Below are 24,518 nucleotides of genomic sequence, written 5' to 3' on the forward strand. Positions count from 1 at the left end.
CTTGTTTGTTTGTTATTTGGTTTTTAGGAGCATTAGCAACTAAGGCCATATTGCTCCGGGAATATGCGGTGATCATTCCCTGATCTTTCCGCATCCCCGTATTTGGTGGTGATGGGATCGAACCCCGGTCTAATCAAGAAGCGTGCGTTACGCACTGCTGCTTCTTCCCACCTGGCTACGGAGGCGCCAGTGTGTTATGCGCTTGTCATGGAAAGTTTCATCGTTTGCTTTTAATTTATATGCTTATAAATTGAATAAATTTATCAATTTATAAATTGATATGCTTACAAAAGTGATAAATCTACCGTTTTGCAGTGTAAAACAGACTTTTTCGAGTGTGTTAACGGAAGAAAGTGACTTTATTTGGACAAGTTCTTTCTAACCTGTACAAAAATATGGCTACGAATAACAAGGGAAATGTGAAAATATCAAAGGTGATGACATTAGCGAATAAAATTGAGTTTTTAGATAAAATTTATAATGGTGAAAGTGTCTCCTCAGTGGCAAAACATTATAAAATCAATGAGTCAACGGTACGATCAATCAAGAAATTGGAAGAAAAAATCCGCCGTAGTGTCCGTGAAAACGCGCTAATTGCTTCAAAAATTTGCTCTGTAACTCATGATGTTAAATTAGAAAAAATGGAAAAAGCTTTAAATCTGTGGATAGAAGACCGAACTCAAAATAAAATTCTGTTAAGTTCACTCATCATTCGTGAAAAGGCAAAACTCCTTTATCAACACTTTAGCGAAACTGGTGATAGCACTGGTGGGATAAGTTTTTTTTTGCTAGCAAAGGCGCTGGTTTGAAAGATTTGTTTGAAATTTCTAATAAATATTACATTTAATATTAAATTGTTTCTTATTTCCATTTTGATGCCTTATGCTTGCATTTCACTATGTACTGTCTATGTACATAGTCATATTATGAAGGTACATATAATACATACATAGACAAAATTTTAGACTAGTTTTTCTTCTATATTTCATACTTTGGAACGGAACCCCCTTTATTACTATGGGAGCCATAACTCAGTATTCACGTTTTCGGTATTCGCGGCATTTCTCAGGAACGTAACCCCCGCGAATAGCGGGGGTTTACTGTATTTGCTTGTTTCATGATGACTCCCAGCAGTTCTTGAAATCCCCAGCAACTTGCTTTCAAGGCTGCTGCTGCTCATTCCAATAGAAGCAGTGCAAGAATCACTTTAAAACTAGCCGCAGGAAAAGGTGTGGATTCACAGATCTAGTAATCTGTGAGTCCCCCCCCCCCCAAGCTAGCAGATTTCTGATCCTCCTAACATTGCCTCGATAGCATTAGGAAATATTCTTGCAACCTTTCTATTTAAGTATTTAAGTGTATGATAGGAGGTATTATATGTCGAGAGCCTTGCCAATCAATTCAGCCCCGGAGAGAATGTGCAAGGCTCGTCAGGTAGAATTTTTCTTGGCTTGGTCTGTGCTTGCTAACAAGAGAGAGGCTGTTTTTACAGGGATGGGATACACTTGAATAGAAGGGATGAAAGAATATTTGTTAATGCTATCAAGGCAGTGATAGGATGGTTTGAAAACTTCTAGCTTGTGGGATACACAGACTAATCATTTAACTAGAGCCGCAGGCAGAGGTGAAAGTGATTCTTTCATTTCTACTAATGGTACATGCAGCAGAATGGAAATAAAGGTGTCTAGGATTTCAGACCCTGCTGTGGATCATCGTGGAACAAATGAATGCATGGGCTGTGTTAGACTAACTAAGAATAAGAAAGATGTGCATGTATACTTGCATGTACACTAATGCTGGGAGCACTGTAAATAAATTTAATGAATTTGAAGTACTGATTAAGTTGTCAAATGCAGACATTGTAGGAATAGCAGAGATGTGGTGTCACTCAGACATAAGTGAAGCTGAATTTCAACATGGAAAGTACAATGTATACAGGAAGGGCAGACAGGACAGGACAGGAGAAGTGGAGGGTTATGCTCTTAAGAAAAATATTAAATCTAAGGCAGTGCATCTAGTTGACTTGAGTTACGAGTGCAATGTTGAGTCAGTTTCGTGTGAATAAGCACTGAGAAACAAAACTGAGAGTAAGAGCGTGTTATAGGCCTAATGGCTGTGACAAGAATACCAAACAGCTATACAGGGAAAGAGTGGACCACCAAATCAGAAAGTCTAATAGTGGGGGATTTTAACTTTCCAGATGTTGACTGGAATTTGTGGGTTGGTCACTCAGTATACTAGCAAGACTTTTGTGTAGTATATGGATGACTGTTTTCTACATGCTATGTTAGAGAAGCAACAAGAGGAAGCAATACTCTAGATCCTGTTATCAGCAGTGATTCTTCATGCATTATGAATCTGCAGGTAAAAGACCCCTCCCCTTCCCGGGTGGAAGCAATTAGTGTACTAATGTGGAATTTAATTAAAGCCATAACTATTGTCAAGGATAAGGAGAAAAGCTCTTGCAAGGTTTACTACAGAGATCTCAGACAGTTTTTAAATTATGTGCAGTAGGTCCAACGGATGTTACCATCCGTTGGACCTACAAATTCTAAATGGGAAGCAATCAAAGAAGGCTTTATTCATGAAAACAAATATTGAACAAGGCTTAGACCTAAATGGAGGTCAGATGAACTACTGAGACATGTGGCAGAGAAGAGGAGTGTACGAGATGCAATAGAGTAAACTACCTTTCTGTCTCTTCTTTATGGAATATGAACAAAAACTTTTAATATGAATTTCTTTAAATACTGTTATTATTAGGTCTGCTTTATAGCAGATTAGTTGCTGGATTTTTATGGAGCATCAACATCTATGGCCATATTGTGCCACTGTATTATGCTTGCAGCAGCATGTTCACAGGTTCATTTTGCACATCATTTGGGCCGAAAAAAATATGGAATTCATAGGAGGTAAATTCTACTCCCTCTGCATGAGTTGGATAATTACAACCCCAATTAAAGAGGCCATTAAAAATTCCTCCAGTTACCCAAAATGATTTGAACTCGCATTCCTGGGAAGTGAAAAGTGTTGAAACCACTAGACTGTCACAAATGTCACAAAGGAGTTGTAACTAGAGATTAATGCTCTTAGAATGTCTGATATGAATAAATGCTCAATCATAAAAAATGAGAGCGAAATCATTTTCTATGTGACAAAAATTGAAATAAAATAAACTAGTAATTGTTATTTCTCACTTACCTAATGAAGAAAAATGTGTCTACTGAGAGAGTAAAATTCTCAACTGGTGCTAATACAAAACTTTTCTGGAAATCTTCAAAGCCAAGCATATTACCTGTGAAATATTAAGAGATCACATTAAATAAAATACTAAAATTAAATTGGAATCAGTGGCAAAACTACAAATTATGAGCCACCCCATGAGATTCACAAACTGATTATATCATTGTACAAGGCAACAGTTAAGGTGCATCATGAATACTGCACACAGGTTTAAAGGCCTCATTTTAGGGTGGGTGTAGATCTCCTGGAACAGGTGCAGAGAATGTCAGTGAAATTTGTGAGGGGAACAAATGAGGGATCTTAACAAGAAAGGCTCAGTTCTGCAAATTGCAGTGTCTGGAGCATAGACACCTGTGAGGTGATCTGATAGAAGTGTTTAAGGTTTTGAATGGAATGAGCAGGCTGAATTACATCCAACAAGTGACAAAACCCTAGACTACACACATGAGGGGGCAAATATTCAAATTGAGAAAAGAATGTTGCAGAATAGATGTGCAGAAATTTGCCTTCAGCCAGAGGATGGTTGATTGTTGTAACAAACTTCCATCTGTTGTGGTGGAAGTGGGAATAAATTCAAGGAAGAACTAGACAAACTATTTGAGGGAATGGACAGGTGATGTGAGCAATGTTTTTTGGCTGATGCTTTATAAGCTTGATTTCTTGCATCATTTGACACTACTAATACTAACTGGCCCAACAGCCAACCATTAAAAAAAGAAGATTTTACTTTGAAAATCAAATACAAATGTAAACAATAACATATTTTTATTGTTAAATAACACCACTATTCCTCCTTCTGGCGAAGTTTTATCCAGCGTCGTGGCAATATATCAAGTGCCTTTTCTTACCTCCCATTATCATATATTACAACTAATGGATCAGAGAGAGAATCATACTCAGCTGAAAACATGTGTATTGAAGGAAGCAATTGAAGAGTGTTTGGTTTATTTATCTTATATGATTCTGACAAGAATTAAAAACACAGTGGCCAATATTAAACACTATCACATAAAATGTGCCATTTATAATTGGGCTGCAATATTTTCAATAAAATAAAGCAGAATAGCTACATTATCAACAAGAAATATTTTTTGTCATACCTCCGCAATGAAAATATGTGATTCTGGAGGAAATAAATGTGCTGATTCTGAAAATCACCATAAAAGTTCTCTATTACATCTACATCAAAAGGTGTACCAATGTTTAAGGTTAAAATAAAGGGATATATACGTATAATTCAAGTTTGTAATACAAGTGTAAAAAAAATTATACGTTCTCTATAACTAATTTAACTTCTCAAAAATTATCATAAATCATAGCAAAATAGTTATATTTCAATAATATATAATCGGCATACCTGTAATCAGTGGTGAGCTGTGAATATTTTAACAATGGGCTCGCAGTTTTTCCGACTTTCTACCGAGTAAATCCGATTGGTCACGGAAGTGACGTCATAGTAGTAGTAGTAGTAGTGGCATGTGATGCAAGAAAGCAAGTGTATGAGCTTATGCAGCATCAGCCAAAAATAAAATAAAATAAAAAATCACACCATTCCCTCCAAATGCCTGTCCAGTTCCTCCTTAAATTTATATAACCTATCAACTTCCACAACGACAGATGGAAGTTTGTCACAGCAATTAACCACTCGCTGGCTAAAGGCAAATTTCCGCACATCAATTCTACATCTATCTTTTCTTAATTTGAATTTATGAACCTTAGGTTCGTAATCTGAACAAGTGGAAGGATCCCACCAGAATTCAGCGTGCTCAACCCATTCAAGGCCTTATACACCTCAATCAGATCACGGCACAGGTGTCTAGTCTCCAGCCACTGCAATTTGCAGAACTTAAGCCTCTCTTGGTAAGAGGATCCCTCCATTCCCCTCACCAATCTTGTTGCCCTTCTCTGTACATGCTCAAGCAAATCTACATCCTTCCTAAAATGAGGCCTCTAGACCTGTACGCAGTACTCAAGGCGCAGACTGACCATTGTCTTATACAGAGGGACAATCACCTCCTTCTCCCTGCTAGCAAAATTCCTATATATCATTGACAAAACCCTATGACCTGCCCTGGCAGCCTGTCTGCATTGCTCAGAAAACTTCATATCTGCCTGCAAAATTACTCCCAGGTCTTTTTCATTTTCTACCACCTTAAGTGTAATACCACACAGTTGGTACGTTTCTCTGGGGTTACTTCTACCCATATGCAGTACTTTGCATTTGTCAAGGTTAAACTTCAGTTGCCACTTCTTAGCCCATCTGCCCAAATTATCTAGATCCTGTTGCAGTAGCACACTGCCATTACTGTCATTAACAACCCTGCCAACCTTTGTATCATCTGCAAACTTCGACACTAAGCCTGAATATACCTTCATCAATATCATTGATAAATATACAAAACAACAGTGGACCCAAAACCGAACTCTGTGGGACTCCACTAATAACATTAGTCCACGAAGAGCAGAACCCATTAATTACCACCCTCTGTCTTCTCCCACTCAACCATCCTTTTATCCATTGTAGCAACTTACCCTTAATACCATTCTGCTCCAATTTGTACAATAGTCTTCCATGTGCAACAGTGTCAAAAGCTTTCCTGAAATCCAAATATATGACATCAAAATTATTTTTTGCATCCAGTTCCGCTGCTTCCGCTAGAGGCAGTTCCCATGCTCACACTACTTGTAGTGTGATTAGAGCGTGTGACGCATTTTTCGTGACCGGTATGATATCTCGAGTTAGGGATGGATTTAGGGGGGGTGGACAGATGCAGCTCATTACCCCCTTAAGGTAAAGTGGGTATATGTGTAAAACGTTCCTAGACCTATCTAAAAAAAAAAAAAAAAAAACCTAAAAACCTGGTCTTTGTGCTTCACCTTACAATGATAACTGGATACAAGTGTCTAGAGTTGAATCTTTTAGAATTTTTGAATAGTATGACATCACAATCATGCTTCCTGAAGTTACTACTGCAGTAAGTATGATTGCAACAATACAAATATTTGTCAATTTCTTTTTTCATCTTGCATTTTCATTAAATTTCATTGTTAAGATTCCCTACCAGCTGCGTATGTCGCTTCAACTACAAGATCAGTACACAATTGGTGCTATTTAATAGAGATATTTAGATACGTTGCACTTGTAAGTATACATTTCTTACTTTAGTTATCATAAATCCATTGTATCTTATCTTCCAGAAATTATGAAAATCTGTGAATGATCAATAAAATATTTACAATAAAAAAGCTCTTTTATTTCGTAATCGATATATACAAAGCAAAATACCTAAAAGAAATGAACACGAAGGATGTTTCGCATAAACCATCTACTGCGCGTGCTCGGCACACACGCAATTTTTTTATTCGTCTTTTGTTTTTTTAACAACTAGGGAAATATAATGGATACATTATTTTCATGATAAAATTTTAATATTGCGAATAAAAAATAACATGAAATATTTTACATATCACAAAAAACATAAAAACTATCACAAAACATTCCACAATATAAAAACAAATATTACATAAAAAACAAACTTTCTAGAAAAAGTACACAAAAAATCACAGATTACATGAAAAAAAATTATTTCAGAAATATTCAAGAAAAATTTATTCTAAAAATTGCCACATAGAATTTACTTCATTATTAATATTCATTGTCGATCTTCTGCTTTACTCAATAGCTGAGCGATGATTACAGAGGAATGATTTGACGTAACAATCCGGATCGTAAGTATACATTTCTTACTTTAGTTATCATAAATCCATTGTATCTTATCAAATTGAAATTCAAATTGAAGCAATGGTTTTCCATTTAGATGTATGGTCGTCATAATCTGCAATGTGTTTAACTGTCACAATATTATTCATTACACTGAAAGCTCACTCAGCTTCAGCACTGCTAATCACAGTGGTTTCAAAGATATTTTCTGGCTTTCTTATTTGAAAAGGTAATTTCACTCGATTTTAAAGATACACTGTCTTCGACAAAATCTCTAAAATCATTAATTTTTATTTCATATTTTATCAGAAAACTTAAATTTCTTATTCAGTTTTCACCGTCTTGCCACTGAGACGAAAGTTCTTTCACATTCCACGATTGGTAGCTTGTGTTTAAAATTTCTTTCAATGGTATCATTATTTTCTTTATTTAATTTAAAATCATTTTGTTGAATTAATAACTTATCCTTTGAGGATAAAACAATGCATTTAATAACTTGTCACGAGGTAATTTTTTTTTACTTTCAATTTATTCAAATTCTTTCCACTTCAACATACTCTCAATTTTAGCTTCATAATTTCCTTCAGAATTTTTCAAATTAGCAATAGCATTGATAGTTCGAATAATTAATTTATCTGCTTTTACCATAGTGATTCTGTAAAGCTTCTGAAAGGTAAGAGAGCTCTTGTAGGATGTCAATCATTAGTGCTAAATGGTTAAAAAATTCCACATTTAAAAATCGATTTAATAATCCGGAATATTTAACTTCTGATTCAAAATGTTTGCACAAAGCAGGATAATTTCTCCAACCCTCAATTGCCGTCCGTAAGCTACAAGCTGCTCATTGTGGCCCAAAGACATTACCAATCTTTATAGTTTCCACATTAAGTTCTTTAGCAATCATCCTTAATTCGTGCTAATTTTTTGGAGATTGGTAATAGTGGGTTTTTTTTTAATTATTGCCTGTATGCCATTATATTTTAGAATATTTTCTACACAGTGAAAGGCTCGACAAAGTTTCAAAATCTGCCAACATTTCACCTTCTTACCAGTTTATATAATATCTTAGTTGCCTCAATGCCCCCCCTCTATGTTGCTACTGTCACTAGTTCTTTGAATACAGTGCAAAATGTCAGAATCACACAAATATTCTGCTACTGTGACCATATAAACATAGACAGGAGAATTTACTGGAAGGCATGGATCACTCACTTCTCTGAAAAACATATGCCCATTTGTCAGAGTAAAGGGAAACCACAACACAGGTTGACCAGAGGCTTTAATCTGTATCGAGAACTTAATCCTCTGACTAGCTATGCAAAGCATATTGACTAGCGCGACTTCTCAGTATGTGACTACATAGGTTTTATGGACACCACTAACATTGTGGAACGGTAATCCCTTTCACCCTTAATTCACACTTTCTAATGACCTAAATTGCCTAAAGGCCAGAGGTGAGAACAATGCATACATTTAAATGTAATTACCAAGGGGAATCAAAAAAATTCACTATAAAGAAATTCGTTAAACAGAGGTTGGACTGTAATTAAATAAAAAGTGAAGCAATTTTAAAATACCGATCAAGTGCACCATTAAAATGCTGGGAATGGACCCCCCCCCCTCACTCCACCATAGTTTCAGCTCTGGATACTCAATAATTGCATTCAGGATTTTATTTGTAAAATAAATGATCGTCTTAACAATGGGCTCGCAAATTTTCAAAAAAAATAACAATGGGCTCTGGCGAGCCCACTATAGCTCACCACTGCCTGTAATTGACCTTAAAAATGTTTGTTACTAAAAGATTTTCTCTTGTATTCCTGCTTACTCTCCCTCAAAAAGAACTGGCAGTAATCCCCCATCATTACAGAACCCCAGCAACCTTGGTACTGCTTTTCCATTGTGGAAATATCTTGATGAAATCGCTCTCCTCTTTCATCACTCACATCTCCCAGATGTTTGGGGAAAAATTTGAGATGGGCATGAAGAAAATGAATTTTCAATGACATTCAACAGCCCATGTAGCACTCAAGCAAATTAGACACCAACATTTCATAGTTTTCTTCTTTCCTATTATCCAAAAACATTAGTAGCAAAGCCTTTAGCTTTGCTACTAATGTTTGATAAAACCTTAGAGAGAGAAACATGTTTTGCCGGCTACTAGATAATTATGAGGAAGCAGCTCTGTACTCTGATAAACAATGTGGATTTCAACCTGGTCACCCAACAGATGATGGTATGGAGCATCTGCTAAATGAAGCTAACAACAGAGAATATGTTAGCCATCTCTGTACACTTTGCTGGTACCTTTCACACCCTGCGGTGGCCCAGCATTCTCAGAAGGCTACACTAGGCCAAAGAGCCAATGCATCACCTGCAGCTATCTTAAAAATAGATATGCTATAGTCAGAAGCAGATTTCAAGAAAAATGAAGACAATTTGAAAAGGCTACCCACAGGGCTCTGTACTGGGTCCATTCTCTTGGACCATAGTCCTAGATGTCCTAAATATGGATCTAAACCATTTGGATGCCTTTGCTGATGATCTTGTCATCACTGTAAGGGCAAACTGCTGAAATGAAATTGAAAACAGGCTAAATGCACTCTGAAGAAATTACAGGAGTGGACACAAATCCACAAACTAAAAATTGCTGTAGAAAAAACTAAAACTACATTATTAAAAGGTGCCCTCAACCCTTAAAAGAGCACCAGTTATCAAAATCTATGACACTTCTATCAGAATGGTCCAAGAGTTAAGGCGCCTCCGTAGCCAGGTGGGAAGGAGCAACAGTGCGTAGCACATGCTTCTTGATTAGACCGGGGTTCAAGCCTGTCACCACCAAATACGGAGGATGCAGAAAGGTCAGGGAATGACCACCGCATATTCCCAGAGCAATATGGCCTTAGTTGCTTAATGCTCCTAAAAATCAAAACAACCAAGAGTTAAAGCATCTTGGTATCATTTTTGATAACACGCTGTCATTTGCACCATATATAGACCACACAGCTAAGAAAATTGAAAACTAAGCTGCTTTGATCATCAGAATCCAGCCATGCTGATTCAGATCTAAACTTCTGTTCTACAGAAAATAGCAGTCACTCGTTAAAGAAGTAATGCAAGACCATTTAGACAGGAATGCAAATATACAGCAGTCACAGCATGTGATTTGTTAAGAGACAAACTTATCTGATTGGACACTATGATGCAGTAAAAAAAGGAACTGGATGCAAAAAATAATTTTGATATGATATACTTAGATGTCAGGAAAACTTTTGATACTATTGCTCATACTGCTGTATAAATTAGAGAAGTGTGCCATTAAGGGCAAGTTACTGTTATGGATATATGGATAAAGGGACAGCTGAGTGAGAAAACACAGTGGTTATTAAAAGGTATAATGTCTAAGTTTATATATGATACAAAGTTCATGATACAAAGGTGGTTAATGACAGTAATCAAGGTATGGTACTGCAACAAGATTGTCATAATGGAGTTCATTTACCTGTTTTAATTGTTTATAAAATCCCCCCCTGCATATTTCTTATTACAAAGTTAACCTCTTTTCTGTTGTTTGAATACTTCCTTTGTTATGCCTACTTACTAAGGATTTATACAGAATCTTTTACTTGTATTATTCAATTATCAACTCCATTATAATGAAGCAAAACTCTCACAAAGTTCTACTGAGCTGCTTCTTAAAATAACCTATATTATAGGCGACTATGATGGACTGAGACAGTATTTAAATTCTATACAGTGGGACCAACTGATGATGTTACACTTGTATTATTCAATTATCAACTCCATTATAATGAAGCAAAACTCTCACAAAGTTCTACTGAGCTGCTTCTTAAAATAACCTATATTATAGGCGACTATGATGGACTGAGACAGTATTTAAATTCTATACAGTGGGACCAACTGATGATGTTACCAACAGCAAATGCAAAATGGGAAGCATTCAAAGAACTTATCTTGGAAGCTACTAGGCTTTACATACCAACTAAGAAATATTGTTCAAGGTTTAGGCCTAAATGGATGTCAGATGAACTGATGAGGCATATGGCAGAGAAGAAACATGCATGGGATACATACAAATTAACACATGACACAGAAGCCTATGATAGATACAAGTTGATCTGTAACCAAGTTACAAAGGAGGTTAGGCAGGCGAAGGCAGATTACGAGAAATCTTTGGCAAGGGATGCAAAGAAAAACAGCAAAGAGTTTCTTTTCTTATGTAATCTCTAGAAGGAAGAGGATGAATCAGATTGGTCCACTTGATATCGATGGGTCAACTGTTGATGATCCTGCTCAAGTAGCTAACAAACTAAATGAATATTTTGCCTCGACATTCACACATGAGGAGTTATTTAGCGAGGGGAATGCCAGAGGTGTATTCAACTCTAGCAGTAAGCTAGAGAATCTTGTAATAACTGAGAGTAAAGTGGAGGAGAAATTGTTGAAGATAAACACAAGAAAGGCACCTGGGGTGGATGGGATCTATCCAGTTATATTAAAGGAGGCAGCACAGAAAGTAAACAAACCCTTAGCCATAATTATGAGAGCTTCCTTGGACTCAGGGGAGGTACCCACAGACTGGAGATGTGCAAATGTGACCCCAATTCACAAAGGAGGATCAAAGGTTGACACAAGTAATTACAGACGTGTGAGTTTAACTTCTGTTCCAGGAAAATTAATGGAGGCACTAGTTAAAGAAGCATTGCAGGATCATTTAGACAAGACTTCAGTTATAGCTCATACACAGCATGGTTTTGTTAAGGGGAAGTCTTGCCTGACCAACTTGATTGGATACTATGATGCAGTCACAAAGGAACTGGATGCAGGAAATAACTTTGATATTATATACTTGGATCTTAGAAAGGCTTTTGATACTGGAAGACTGCTGTACAAATTGGAGCAGTGTGACATTGGAGGCAAATTGCTGCTGTGGATAAAGGGGTGGCTGAGGGGGAGAAGACAGAGAGTGGTAATCAATGGACACTGCTTGTCGTGGACTAATATTATTAGTGGAGTCCCTCAGGGCTCAGTGTTGGGTCCATTATTGTTTTCTGTATTCATAAATGATATTGATGATGGTATATCAAGCTTAATGTCGAAGTTTGCAGACGATACAAAGGTAGGCAGGGTTGTCAAGGACACTATTGACACTATGCTGCTGCAACAGGATCTGGAAAGGTTGAGGAGATGGGCTGAGAGGTGGCAAAGAAGTTTAACATTGACAAATGTAAAGTACTACACATGGGAAACAGCAACCTCAGAGCAACGTATCAACTCTGTGGTACTACACTGACAGTGGTAGAGAATGAAAGGGACCTTGGGGTGTTTGTGCAGGCAGATATGAAGTTCTCTGAGCAGTGCAGACGGGCTGCAAGAGTAGCTCATGGTGTATTGTCAATATTGTCAATGATATATAGGAATTTTTCTAGCAGGGATAAGGAGGTGATTATTCCCTTGTATAAGGCAATGCTTAGGCCACACCTAGAGTACTGTATACAGGTCTGGAGGCCTCATTTCAAGAAGGATGTAGAGCTGCTGGAACGAGTACAGAGAAGGGCAACAAGATTAGTGAATGGAACAAAGGGGTGCTCTTACGAAGAAAGGCTTAAGTTTTGCAAATTACAGTGTCTGGAGACTAGGCACCAGCGAGGTGATCTGATAGAGGTGTATAAAGCCTTGAATGGTTTGAGCATGCTCAATGCTGATGGGATTCTTACTCTCGTTCAGAATAATCACCTGAGAGGGTATAAATTCAAATTGAGGAAAGACAGATGTAGGATAGACGTGCGGAAATTTGCCTTTAGCCAGCGGGTGGTTGGTTGGTGGAACAGACTTCCATCCCTTTTCGTGGAAGTTGATAGCCTAAATAAGTTTAAGGCTCAGCTGGACAGGTATTTTGAACGAACAGAGGGGTGAACATTTGATGCAAGAAAGCTTGCTTTCTTGCATCAAATGCCTCTACTAATGCGAATACTAATGCTATAAACAGAGAAGGCTTCTCTGTAAATAAAGTCACATGCCTTTAGTGGATATTCACGCATATGGGTATCAGCAGTTGTGCCAAATATGGAAATGCGCTTGGTACTTCAAGTAGTCACCCTTCAGGGCCGGACACAGATTGAGACAGAGAGAGAGAGAGAGATGGGAGGGACATTGTGATCATTCCTTTTCGATCACATGCCATTCAGGTGCACGAGACGAGTACTGGAGAGTCCAATCAGATCTCAGGTTTATGTAAACTCTGCAGGATCTTCTCCCTTTAAAAATTGGGTCCTGGGAGACCCTGGAGTAGAGTGGAAGGGAAGGAGAGTGTCGGGAGGTGTCATTGAAGCAGTTTTGACCATAGTGCACGAAACATGTCATGGCAGTATTTTTTTGTGGTATGGTGCCTGTGACGTTGTCGAGGTGAAGGCCACTGCCCAACTCGTCCAGATGAAGTTGCCTGTGAGAGGATAGCAAGGGAGTGAGAGAGAAGAATGGGGTAAGTGAGAATCCCTTTTCATAAGAGTGAAAGGATTGTGAAGAAATGATAACTGAACAGAAAATATTCATGTTAATTCTTACCCATAAGAAATGATGATTTCTTCCGAAGAATATATTTCTTCTTAATGTGTTATGCATAGTATATCTTGTGTTTCTTAGTATTCTGGTAACTTAACAGATATGACTAGTGAACTGATATTTCCAATAACGTGTTTTCTATGTAAAGCAATGACAATTGCTACTTATGTGAAATTACTATAATATCAAATGAGTGACCACTATAACTAATTATTATGTTGACTTACTCTCATAAATATCGCATATGTTATATTAGAATGCTCATGTCTTTAATCTTTTTAATCTTCTTGAATGGAAGGTGAGACGTATGTTTGTTTATTAATTTTTTATATTAAATGTTTTGTTTGAAATAATTGTCTCTCTCTGTTAACTCTTCATTTACACCAGAGAAAAACCAGTTTTAGAATCAAGAAAGGTTTTGCTGCAATAGAGATTTAAGCTAATTTGCATAACTAAAGTCTCTACTGTAACACAATGCTAATCCAAATCGTGATACAAGCAGTTCTCGCTTTATGAGTTTTCGCTTTACGAGTTCCCGGGTGTACGGGTTTTTTTTCCCCATGTATCAAGTACGCTGGTTTACAGTGTATCTGGGGTTTGAGTAAAAGTATGTGGCAGTTATTTATGCATGTTTACTGATTACTAAACTGAAGTCCGTTTGTTTCTATCACATAAAGATTTTTCACAATTCATTAACAAAATATTACCTAGGTATTATATGCAAATTTGTTTATTTGTTTGGTTGGTTTTTAGGAGCATTAGCAACTAAGGCCATATTGCTCTGGGATATGCGGTGGTCATTCCTTGACCTTTCCGCATCCTCCATATTTGGTGGTGACGGGCTCGAACCCCAGTCTAATCAAGAAGCGTGTGCTGCGCACTGCTGCTCCTTCCCACCTGGCTACGGAGGCGCCTGCAAATTTGTACATAACTATAGTTTCTGCAATGGTTTTATACCCCTATATTCGTAATCAGTATCAAATATTTGCCTCAAATACAACAGATTATGCATGTTTAACCCATAACTACACACACACTGCAAGGTAGCTGACCTTGACCCAGGAAGGTAGGCAGCCCCCCCCACCATGCTCTTCTGGCCCATCTGTGATTCCCAGAATTTTAGTTTCCGAGTGGAGTCTGGGAAACTCCTATGTGTAGTTATGGGTTAAACTTGTTTGAGCATGCACTCACTTGTTTGTAAAGTCCACTCAACCACAGAGCCTATATAAGTGGCACATCCCTTATGCAGTCACAGTACTCCTGTAAAAACCGTCGTGAACTCTCATTGTGTGTTAGTTTTCTTTTAGTATGGCAACCAGAAAGTGTATAAACAGTCCCAACATATTTTGTTACATATGTGGTTGTTTTGTTCCTGTAAAGCAGAGGCGAAATATTACCGATTTTGTAAAAAAATCATATTATGCATACTTTGACATAAAACTAGACACCGCATAAAGTATGCCATACATGTGTCGAATATCTTAGAAAATGGAGTCAAGGAAAAAAGGTGTGCTTGCCACTTGCTATTCCTATGGTGTGGCGCAAGCCAGTAAGCCATGGCGAATGTTACTTTTGTGTATGTGACGTTAAAGGTTACAATTCAAAAAATAAAAAGGACAACAAATATCTTGATCTACCGTCAGCCATAAGACCAGTTCCGCATGGACCTGATCTGCCTGTAAAACCTCCACCAGAAACTTTGGAGTCCAAATCTTCTTCCACCGAAGCAGAAGCTAAAGAGGTTAGTGAAGAGGAATGTTATCAACCAGAAAATATTTTAACGCCACAGCAATTCACGCAAGTCGAACTGAACGATTTAGTAAAGGACTTGGGTCTTCCAAAGTATGCTGCTGAAATTCTGGGATCCAGACTTCAAGTAAAGAATTTACTTGCTTCAGGTACATCATTTTCATCGTATAGAAATCGTGAAAGGGAGTTTATACAGTATTTTTCACAAGAAGGTCCTCTCCTATATTGCAGTGATATCGCCTGTTTTAATAAGTGCCTTAGAAGCTCCGTCATATGTTCCTAGTGAATGGAGACTATAGACTCTTCTAAGACTAGTTTAAAAGGTGTTCTCTTGTATAATGGAGATAAGTACATATCTGTGCCAGTTGCTCATTCAGTCTACTTAAAAGAAACCTATGACAATCTGAAGTTGCTTCTGGAGAAAATTAAATATCAAGATCACGAATGGCAACTATGTGAAGACTTAAAAGTGTTATGTATGTTGTTGGGGCAACAGGGTGGGTACACTAAAATGCCATGCTTTATTTGTGAATGGGACAGCAGAGCTAAAGCGCTGCGTTGGACAAAGAAGCAATGGCCTTGGAGGCACAATCTTACACCGGGGTCAAAAAATATTGTGCACGAAAGTTTGGTGATAAAATACTTTTACCTCCATTACATATCAAGTTAGCCATAATGAAGCAATTTGTAAAAGCATTGAATAAGGATGGCAACTGCTTTAAGTACCTTTGAAGTAAATTTCCCAGTTTATCTGATGCAAAACTTAAGGAGGGTTTCTTCATTGGTCCCCAAATTAGAAAATTGGTTTTAGACGGGCAGTTTGAAACTACTATGACTGATCAACTTGAAATGGAAGCCTGCATTGCTTTTAAAAGTGCAATGGAAAACTTTCTAGCGAGGTTAGCCTGTGCAGACATTGCTCCTTAAAGCTCTTCAAACAGAGAAGTTTTTCCTGATTTATTTTCTGCTTTATTAGTTTAAATTGTCATATTAACTTATTTTCTAGAGTAGCTTTATATTCCTAGTTATGATACTTAGTTTAAAGTTTAACTTAGACAGAGATTTCGTAGATATTACTTAGTATCGGTAACGGTATCAAATCCACGTGTCACAAATTGAACGAGAGGTCTTTTAACCAAATTTAGTCGATTTATTAACCAATTGTTATATCAAATTATCTTCTATAAGTAGATTATAGACCTAGTCAGGATCCTTAGTTTATTCTAAATTGAGATAGCGAGATTTCGAAGCTAATCAATACTTACGAGTCCGTAGAAATACCGTTCGTGACTTCCCGCCATTTTTACACGATAGCATAAGCTTAGTGTAGTATACTGCATAATATAATATTGTCAATTAATCAGTAAATCTATTAATCTTGATAAACTTTATTGTCAATTAAATTGTATTTTTAACTCTATAAATATATATAACGACTTAATCGTAACAAATAATTAATACATAACTATAGTGGTACACGTGATACGGAAGTTGTATAAAGGGAACACTAGATACCGAAAAAAAAAAAAAAATATATATATATATATATATATATAACATAACTGTTTTGGGATATAACTTAAGGATTTAATTTTTGTTTTAAATTTTATTGAATTAAATTGGAATCATGACTCTGACCAGAGCAGCAAAGCAAAAGGCTCAAGCTAATGGGAGTGCTGTGGTTCAGGGGAGAACTGAGGGGGGCAGTTGCCCTCTGAATCACAGTCTATTAAAATGCACTGTTTGCTTGATGTTTGCGGAGCACTCGGGTACGGGACATGATACTGCCAAGGGGGATGTCCTTGTGTGTGCACGATGTAAGGAGTGCAAGGAAATCAGGCGACAACTCAGCGTTGTTATGGGCCTTTATGAGACCTTGAAGGACAGGGTGGATGCCCTCGAAGGAAATAAATTGAGGGGCCCATCAAGCTCTCAGCTGCCCACATCAACGCCAGAGCTTGCACTTGGTCATCAGGCAACACAGGGGCAGCCCCCTAGGCAGAATGCGCTGGTCCCACAGGAACTAGTAGTTGTTGGTGACTCTATTGTCAGGGAAACGGGGAACATGCTTTGTAAAAAGGATAGGTGGAATAGGACCAGGGTATGTCTGCCAGGGGCAAAGGTTGATGACGTTGTAGAGCGTATATCATCTTTTAAGGGCACAAAAGGTGATATAGTTGTACACGTTGGCACTAATGATATTAAGAGTAGGAGACCGGCGGAATTACTTAGCAAGTACAGATCACTGTTGAAAAAAAGCCGTGAATTAGGGTTGAACTTGAAAGTGTCTGCAATTCTGCCCAGACACGATAGGAGGGAGTATATGATGAGAGCCTTGTCGATCAATTCGGCCCTGGAGGGATTGTGCAAAGCTCAGGGGGTAGAATTTTTTTCAGCCTGGACTGTACTTGTTAACAGGAGAGATTGCTTCTACAGGGATGGGATACACTTAAATAGAAAGGGTGCAAGAATTTTTGCTGATGCTGTCGAGGCAGTGTTAGGTGGGTCGGAAAACTGCTAGTTGGGGGGGATACAAGGACTAATAGATTAACAGTAGCCACTGGCAGAGGTGGAAGTGATTCTTGCACTGCTTCTATTCAAATGAGCAGAAGTCTGAAAAACAAGATGCAGGATATATCAGAGACTGCTGGTAGTCATTGCGTTACAAGTAAACACATGGGTTGTGTTAGGGTAGCTAAGAATAGAAACAGGTGCATGTATACCTGCGTGTACACCAATGCTAGGAGTTTGGTAAATAAATTTGATGAATTTGAGGTATTGCTCAAAACATCAAAGGCAGATATTGTTGGGATATCAGAGACGTGGTGTCACACAGATATAAGTAATGCGGAACTGGAATTTGGGGAATACAATGTATATAGAAAGGATAGACAGGACAGGAGGGGAGGAGGGGTTATGCTATTAATTAAGAAACACATAAAGTCAAAGGAAGTGAAGCCAGTTGACATCGATGGACAGGGCAGTGTCGAGTCAGTTTGGTGTGACATAAGCATAGGGAAATCAAAATTGAGAGTAGGAGTGTGCTATAGGCCTAATGACTCTGATGAGTATAATAAGATACTGTACAGGGAAATAGAGTGGGCCAGTAAATCAGAGAGTCTTATAATGGGGGATTTTAATTTCCCAGATATTGACTGGAATTTGTGGGTTGGTCACTCGCACACTAGCAAGGCTTTTTTGGATTTATTGGATGATTGTTTTCTACATCAGCATGTTCGTGAGGCAACAAGAGGGAGCAATACTCTTGATCTGATTATCAGTAGTGATTCTTCATGCATTAAGAACCTGCAGATAAATGAACCACTAGGTGGCAGTGATCACAGTGTGTTGAAGTGGGATTTACTCAAGGAGGTAACTACCATCAGAGGTAAAGGGAAGGGTTTTTGTTTTCTTAAAGGCGACTATGATGGTCTGAGACAGTATTTAAATTCTATACAGTGGGACCAACTGATGATGTTACCAACAGCAAACTCAAAATGGGAAGCATTCAAGGAACTAATCTTGGTGGCTACCAGGCTTTACATACCAACTAAGAAATATTGTTCAAGGTTTAGGCCTAAATGGTTGTCAGATGGACTAATGAGACATGTGGCAGAGAAGAAAAATGCATGGGATACATACAAATTAATGGGTGACATGGAAGCCTATGATAGATATAAGTTGGTCTGTAACCAAGTCACAAAGGAGATTAGGCAGGCAAAGGCAGACTACGAAAAATCCTTGGCAAAGGATGCAAAGAAAAACAGAAAGGAGTTCTTTACATACTTGAACTCGAGAAGGAAAGGGATGAATCAGATTGGTCCACTGGATATTGATGGTTCAACAGTTGAGGATCCTGCTCAGGTGGCTAACAATCTAAACGAGTATTTTGCATCTACATTCACGCATGAGGAGTTATTCAGGAAGGAGAATGATGTAGGTAAAGTAAACATTGGCAGTGAGCTGGATGATTTTGTAATAACTGAGAGGAAAGTGGAGGAGAGATTGTTGAGGATAAACATAAAAGAGGCACCTGGGGTGGATGGGATCTATCCAGTTATATTAAAGGAGGCAGCAAAGGAAGTATGCAAACCCCTAGCCATAATTATGAGAGCTTCTTTGGACTCAGGGGAGGTACCCATAGACTGGAGATGTGCAAATGTAACCCCAATTCACAAAGGAGGATCAAAGGCTGACACAAGTAATTATAGACCTGTTAGTTTAACTTCTGTTCCAGGTAAATTAATGGAGGCACTGGTTAAAGAAGCACTGCAGGATCATCTAGACAAGAATTCAGTTATAGCTCAGACGCAGCATGGTTTTGTTAAGGGCAGGTCTTGCCTGACCAATTTGATTGGATACTATGATGTAGTCACAAAAGAACTGGATGCAGGGAATAACTTTGATATTATATATTTGGATCTTAGAAAGGCTTTTGATACTGTTGCACATGGAAGACTGCTGCACAAATTGGAGCAGTGTGGCATTGGAGGCAAATTGCTGCTATGGATAAGGGGATGGTTGAGTGGCAGAAGACAGAGAGTGGTAATCAATGGACACTGCTCAACGTGGACTAATGTTATTAGTGGAGTTCCTCAGGATTCAGTGTTGGGTCCGTTGTTGTTTTCGGTGTTTATGAATGTTATTGATGATGGGATATCAAGTTTAATGTCCAAGTTTGCAGATGATACAAAGGTTGGCAGGGTCGTTAAGGACACTACTGACGCTATGCTGCTGCAACAGGATCTGGAAAGGTTGAACAGATGGGCTGAGAGGTGGCAAATGAAGTTTAACATTGACAAATGTAAAGTACTACATATGGGTAACAGTAACCCCAGAGCAATGTATCAACTCTGCGGTACTACACTGACAGTGGTGGAGAATGAAAAGGACCTGGGGGTAATTGTGCAGGCAGATATGAAGTTCTCTGAGCAGTGCAGACGAGCTGCAAGAGTAGCTCATGGTGTCTTGTCCATGATATACAGGAATTTTTCTAGCAGGGATAAGGAGGTGATTATTCCCTTGTATAAGGCAATGGTTAGGCCACATCTTGAGTACTGTATACAGGTCTGGAGGCCTCATTTCAAGAAGGATGTAGAGCTGCTGGAACGGGTACAGAGAAGGGCAACAAGATTAGTAAATGGAACAATGGGTTGCTCTTACGAAGAAAGGCTTAAGTTTTGCAAATTACAGAGTCTGGAGACTAGGCACCGGCGAGGTGATCTGATAGAGGTGTATAAGGCTTTGAATGGTTTGAGCATGCTCAATGCCAATGGGATTCTTCATCTTTCTCAGAATAATCATCTCAGAGGGCATAAATTCAAATTGAGGAAGGACGGATGTCGGATAGATGTGCGGAAATTTGCCTTTGGCCAGCGGGTGGTTGGTTGGTGGAACCGACTTCCATCACTTGTTGTTGAAGTTGATAGCCTAAACAAATTTAAAGCTCAACTGGACAGGTATTTCGAACGAACGGAGGGGTGAAATGGGAAAGGGTTTTTTTTTTTTTTTTTTTGGCTGATGCTGAATAAGCTTGCTTTCTTGCATCATATGCCTCTACTAATGCTAATGCTAATGCTAAATCATAAATCACAGGATTATGAGAAAATTGTTCAAAATATTCTCAAAAAGCTTCGCAATTTAGGTTGCAATATAAGCATCAAAATTCACTTTTTGCATGCCCATCTTGATTTTTCCGCCGAAAATTTTGCACAGAATGAAGAACAATGGGAGAGATTCCATCAGGACATAAAGTAAATGGAGCAGAGGTACCAGGGAAGGTGGAATACAAGCATGATGGCCGACTAATGCTGGTGTTTAAAAAGAGAGAAACTTGGCACTGTACATAAAAGAAAACCAATTAAACGTTCTTTTCAAACAAAGAGAGGAAGGTCTGATTAATGAAAGTTTCAGAATTTTGATTAATACTCATTAATATTTACGTATTTTTTGATATATAAAAATGTAATCCTATCAATTTGTCATTACTAAATACAATAAAGTTATATACTTTCGTAAAAACAATACTTTTTTATTTCTTAAATTGTGATGTATCTGTATGTGATAGAAAAAAAATCTAAGTCATATTTGAAATCACAGCAACATATTTCGGCAGAAGGACCTATTGAAATTCAAACCCCAGTGAACAAACTTAAATTTGTAAACTAATGGTATCAACAAAATCGAAAATATGAACCTTAATTGCAAAAAATTAATGTTAAACATTCATAAATACTGCATTCCAAACCATATGCATAGCTATACAATACAGTGTACCCCACTTTATAATATTAATTAGTTCCAGAGACACCATCTTATCATTAAAATATCTTAATGTGAACCCAATAACACATTGGCTTTTGGTAATTCTTTTCAAGATTTCGGAAGTTGAAATTTTTGCTGTATAACTAAGTTAATTATCTCTCTAAAATGTCATTTTTAAGGTCACGAGCGTGACCTTAAGGTCATAAAAGGTCGTGAGCTTGGTGTGTAAATTGTATTAGTTACCAATTCAAATCATTAAAATGCACTACACTTTTATCGTTATCATATGTTCTGTTATAAGAATCAATTTAAATGCCTTTGTGATATTTTTCTAAAGCACATTTCTGAGGTCACAACCATAAAACAATTTGCACTTTCTGGTTTATTGGGCTTATCTGTTACTGCAAGCAATTACAAATGAGTAGTAAACTCGACCTTCTTGTATTTGCAAAAATACCAATAGCTGGAATTGTGTAGTTTCTTTACATTATTATGGTGAAATGTGATTTCCCTTTATTGAAATCTTCAATTGTATAAAAAACATAAATAAATTTTCAGAATCTTGTCTTCATTCCTTTTTTTTTTTAAGCTACGTAAACTTGTTACTCCATGTGAATCGTGTTAGTTGCAATTTGTGTGTGCCGTTAAAAAAACGCTTGTGCATGCAATCGTGAAATTTATAATTAAAAGAGAAGATTATCTTGGAAACAAACACCTCTTGAAGCATTTCTGAAGAAGACAACTCCTTGTGCAAGAAACCAACGAGTGCCGAGCCAATAATGAGTGATCAATGAGTGTGCATTTAGTCGATGATGAAGAAGAATAAATATTCTTTAACATTTGGAAGTCCTAAATAATTTCTCTATTATTATAATTTGCTTGATTTTACAGGCTACATTTTAATTTCTTTCGATAAATCAATCATTGTTTAAACATAAAACTAATTAGCTAACTAATTTCATTGTTGAGAACGTAACCCCCATTTTTAACCTTATGTCTATGGAAATAAATTCCTGCTTTATGAGTTTTCGTTTTACGAGCATGCGCTAGAAACGAATTAACTTGTAAAGTCGAGAACTACCTGTATTTTATTGGTGGGGTGATTCCCCCACCCTTTCAGGATACATGGGATTATTGTCCTATTTTACCACTAGATGGATATATTAAGCTAGAGGAATGTTGAGAACTTAAGTACACTGATGGTGAAAAATATTAGGAGCACCTGATCTCTCTCTCTTTCTCTTCATTTAGCAACACATAGAGGCCCAGAGAACCCCCTCCATCACTGGCCCCTTTGCCGATGCTGTGACATGAAATACAAAACTCCCCTCCCCTCCCCTCCAACAAGTTCTAGAAAAATTAGGCAGATGAGCTGAGAAATGGCAGCCATTTTAAGTGCAACATTGACAAATGTAACGAACTGCATATTACGGATAGCAGTAATCCCATATTAATGTAGCATAAGAGTAGTGGAAAAGGAAAGGGACTGGGGGTAATTGTGCAGCCAGATATGAAGTTCTCTGAGCAATGCAGATAGGCTGCCAGGATAGCTCATGGGGTTTTGCCAATGATATGCAGGAAGAGATAAGAAAGTGATTATTCTATTGTATAAAGCAATGATTAGGCTGCACCTTGAGTACTATACAGATCTGGAGTAGTGGAAAAGGAAAGAGACTTGGGGTAATTGTGCAGCCAGATATGAAGTTCTCTGAGCAATGCAGATAGGCTGCCAGGATAGCTCATGGGGTTTTGCCAATGATATGCAGGAAGAGATAAGAAAGTGATTATTCTATTGTATAAAGCAATGATTAGGCTGCACCTTGAGTACTATACAGATCTGGAGGCCCCATTTTAAGAAGAATATACATCTGTTCAAATGGGTGCAGAGAAGGGCAAAAAGACTGGTGAAGGGAGCAAAAGGGTGGACTTACCAAGAAAGGCTTCAGTTCTGTAAATTGCAGCATCTGGAGACTAGGCATCTGCAAGGAGATCTGATTGAGGTGGTTATTTGTGGAGGCCCCAGGGTTCAGTGCTGGGCCCATTGTTGAATGGATTGAATAAGCTCAATTCTGATGGCATTCTTCCACTTGCTTAGACTAACTCATTAGGGGCATAAATTCAAATTGAGGAAGGATGGTTGCAATATAGATACATAGAAATTTTCCTTAAGCCTGCAGGTGGTTCATTGTTGGAACAAACTTCCACCTGTTGTTGTGAAAGTGGGTAGTTTTAATAAATTCAAGGGAGAATTAGACAAATTATTGGAGGGGATGGGCATGTGATATAGGAATGTTTCAATTTTGTTTTCAGTGATGCTTTATATGCTTTCTTTCTTGCATCATATGGCACTACTAATACTTTATAATTTCATAATAGCCCCAGTTAGGTTTTCATACTGACATAACTGATGCTGCAAAACATTTATTACTTCATTCATCTGCTTCCTTATTGTTAAAGATACCAAGATTCGCTTGGAATTAATGAAATTTGTGCTACCTCAGCAGTTACAAAAAGAACATTTTTTAATGGGGACCTCACTGAAAAAAAGAATAGCATTTTGTTTTAGACTGTCCACCACCTAAGCAGTAGAAATTCCTATGACTAAATCAAGAATCATCATGCAGATAATCTATGGATAGTCTACAGATAATCAACACACAAAAGGGAAGCGGAAAATTTGAAAAGTATTGATAAATTAAATTTGCACATAACATTCTTCAATGTAAATCTTGGAGTAATGACTTCACAACATGGATGTGGGGTACACTAGACATGTTCCCACTCCTGCAGAAAATCTTTTCATGTTTCTCCCTTCTGAGAGAAACATGAAACTAGAATTATCAGCTTGCTAGGCCTCTTTAGGATTGTGTTCAGCAGAAGTTTGCAATTCGGAAGATCTTTTCTTGGGGAGATATGGGTGACTCACTAGCGAGCACTTGTTGTGCTTTTCAATTTGGTA

The 24,518-nt window shown here is 37.7% G+C and overlaps 1 protein-coding gene across 1 annotated transcript in view; it reads right to left on the reverse strand.

Annotated features, from left to right (window-relative positions):
- The window catches only part of LOC150083005 (nose resistant to fluoxetine protein 6-like), a 167,613-nt gene that overhangs the window by 88,878 nt on the left and 54,217 nt on the right, over positions 1 to 24,518 (reverse strand). The window contains exon 5 of the mRNA XM_090378350.1: positions 3,202 to 3,295. Within this exon, the coding sequence (XP_090234476.1) occupies positions 3,202 to 3,295 (94 nt within the window). The remainder of the gene's footprint in view (positions 1 to 3,201; positions 3,296 to 24,518) is intronic.

This window comes from Mastigoproctus giganteus, chromosome 7 (assembly GCF_048544385.1).
Source record: "Mastigoproctus giganteus isolate SK-2022 chromosome 7, ASM4854438v1, whole genome shotgun sequence".
In the NCBI taxonomy this organism is placed as follows: Eukaryota; Metazoa; Arthropoda; class Arachnida; order Uropygi; family Thelyphonidae; genus Mastigoproctus; species Mastigoproctus giganteus.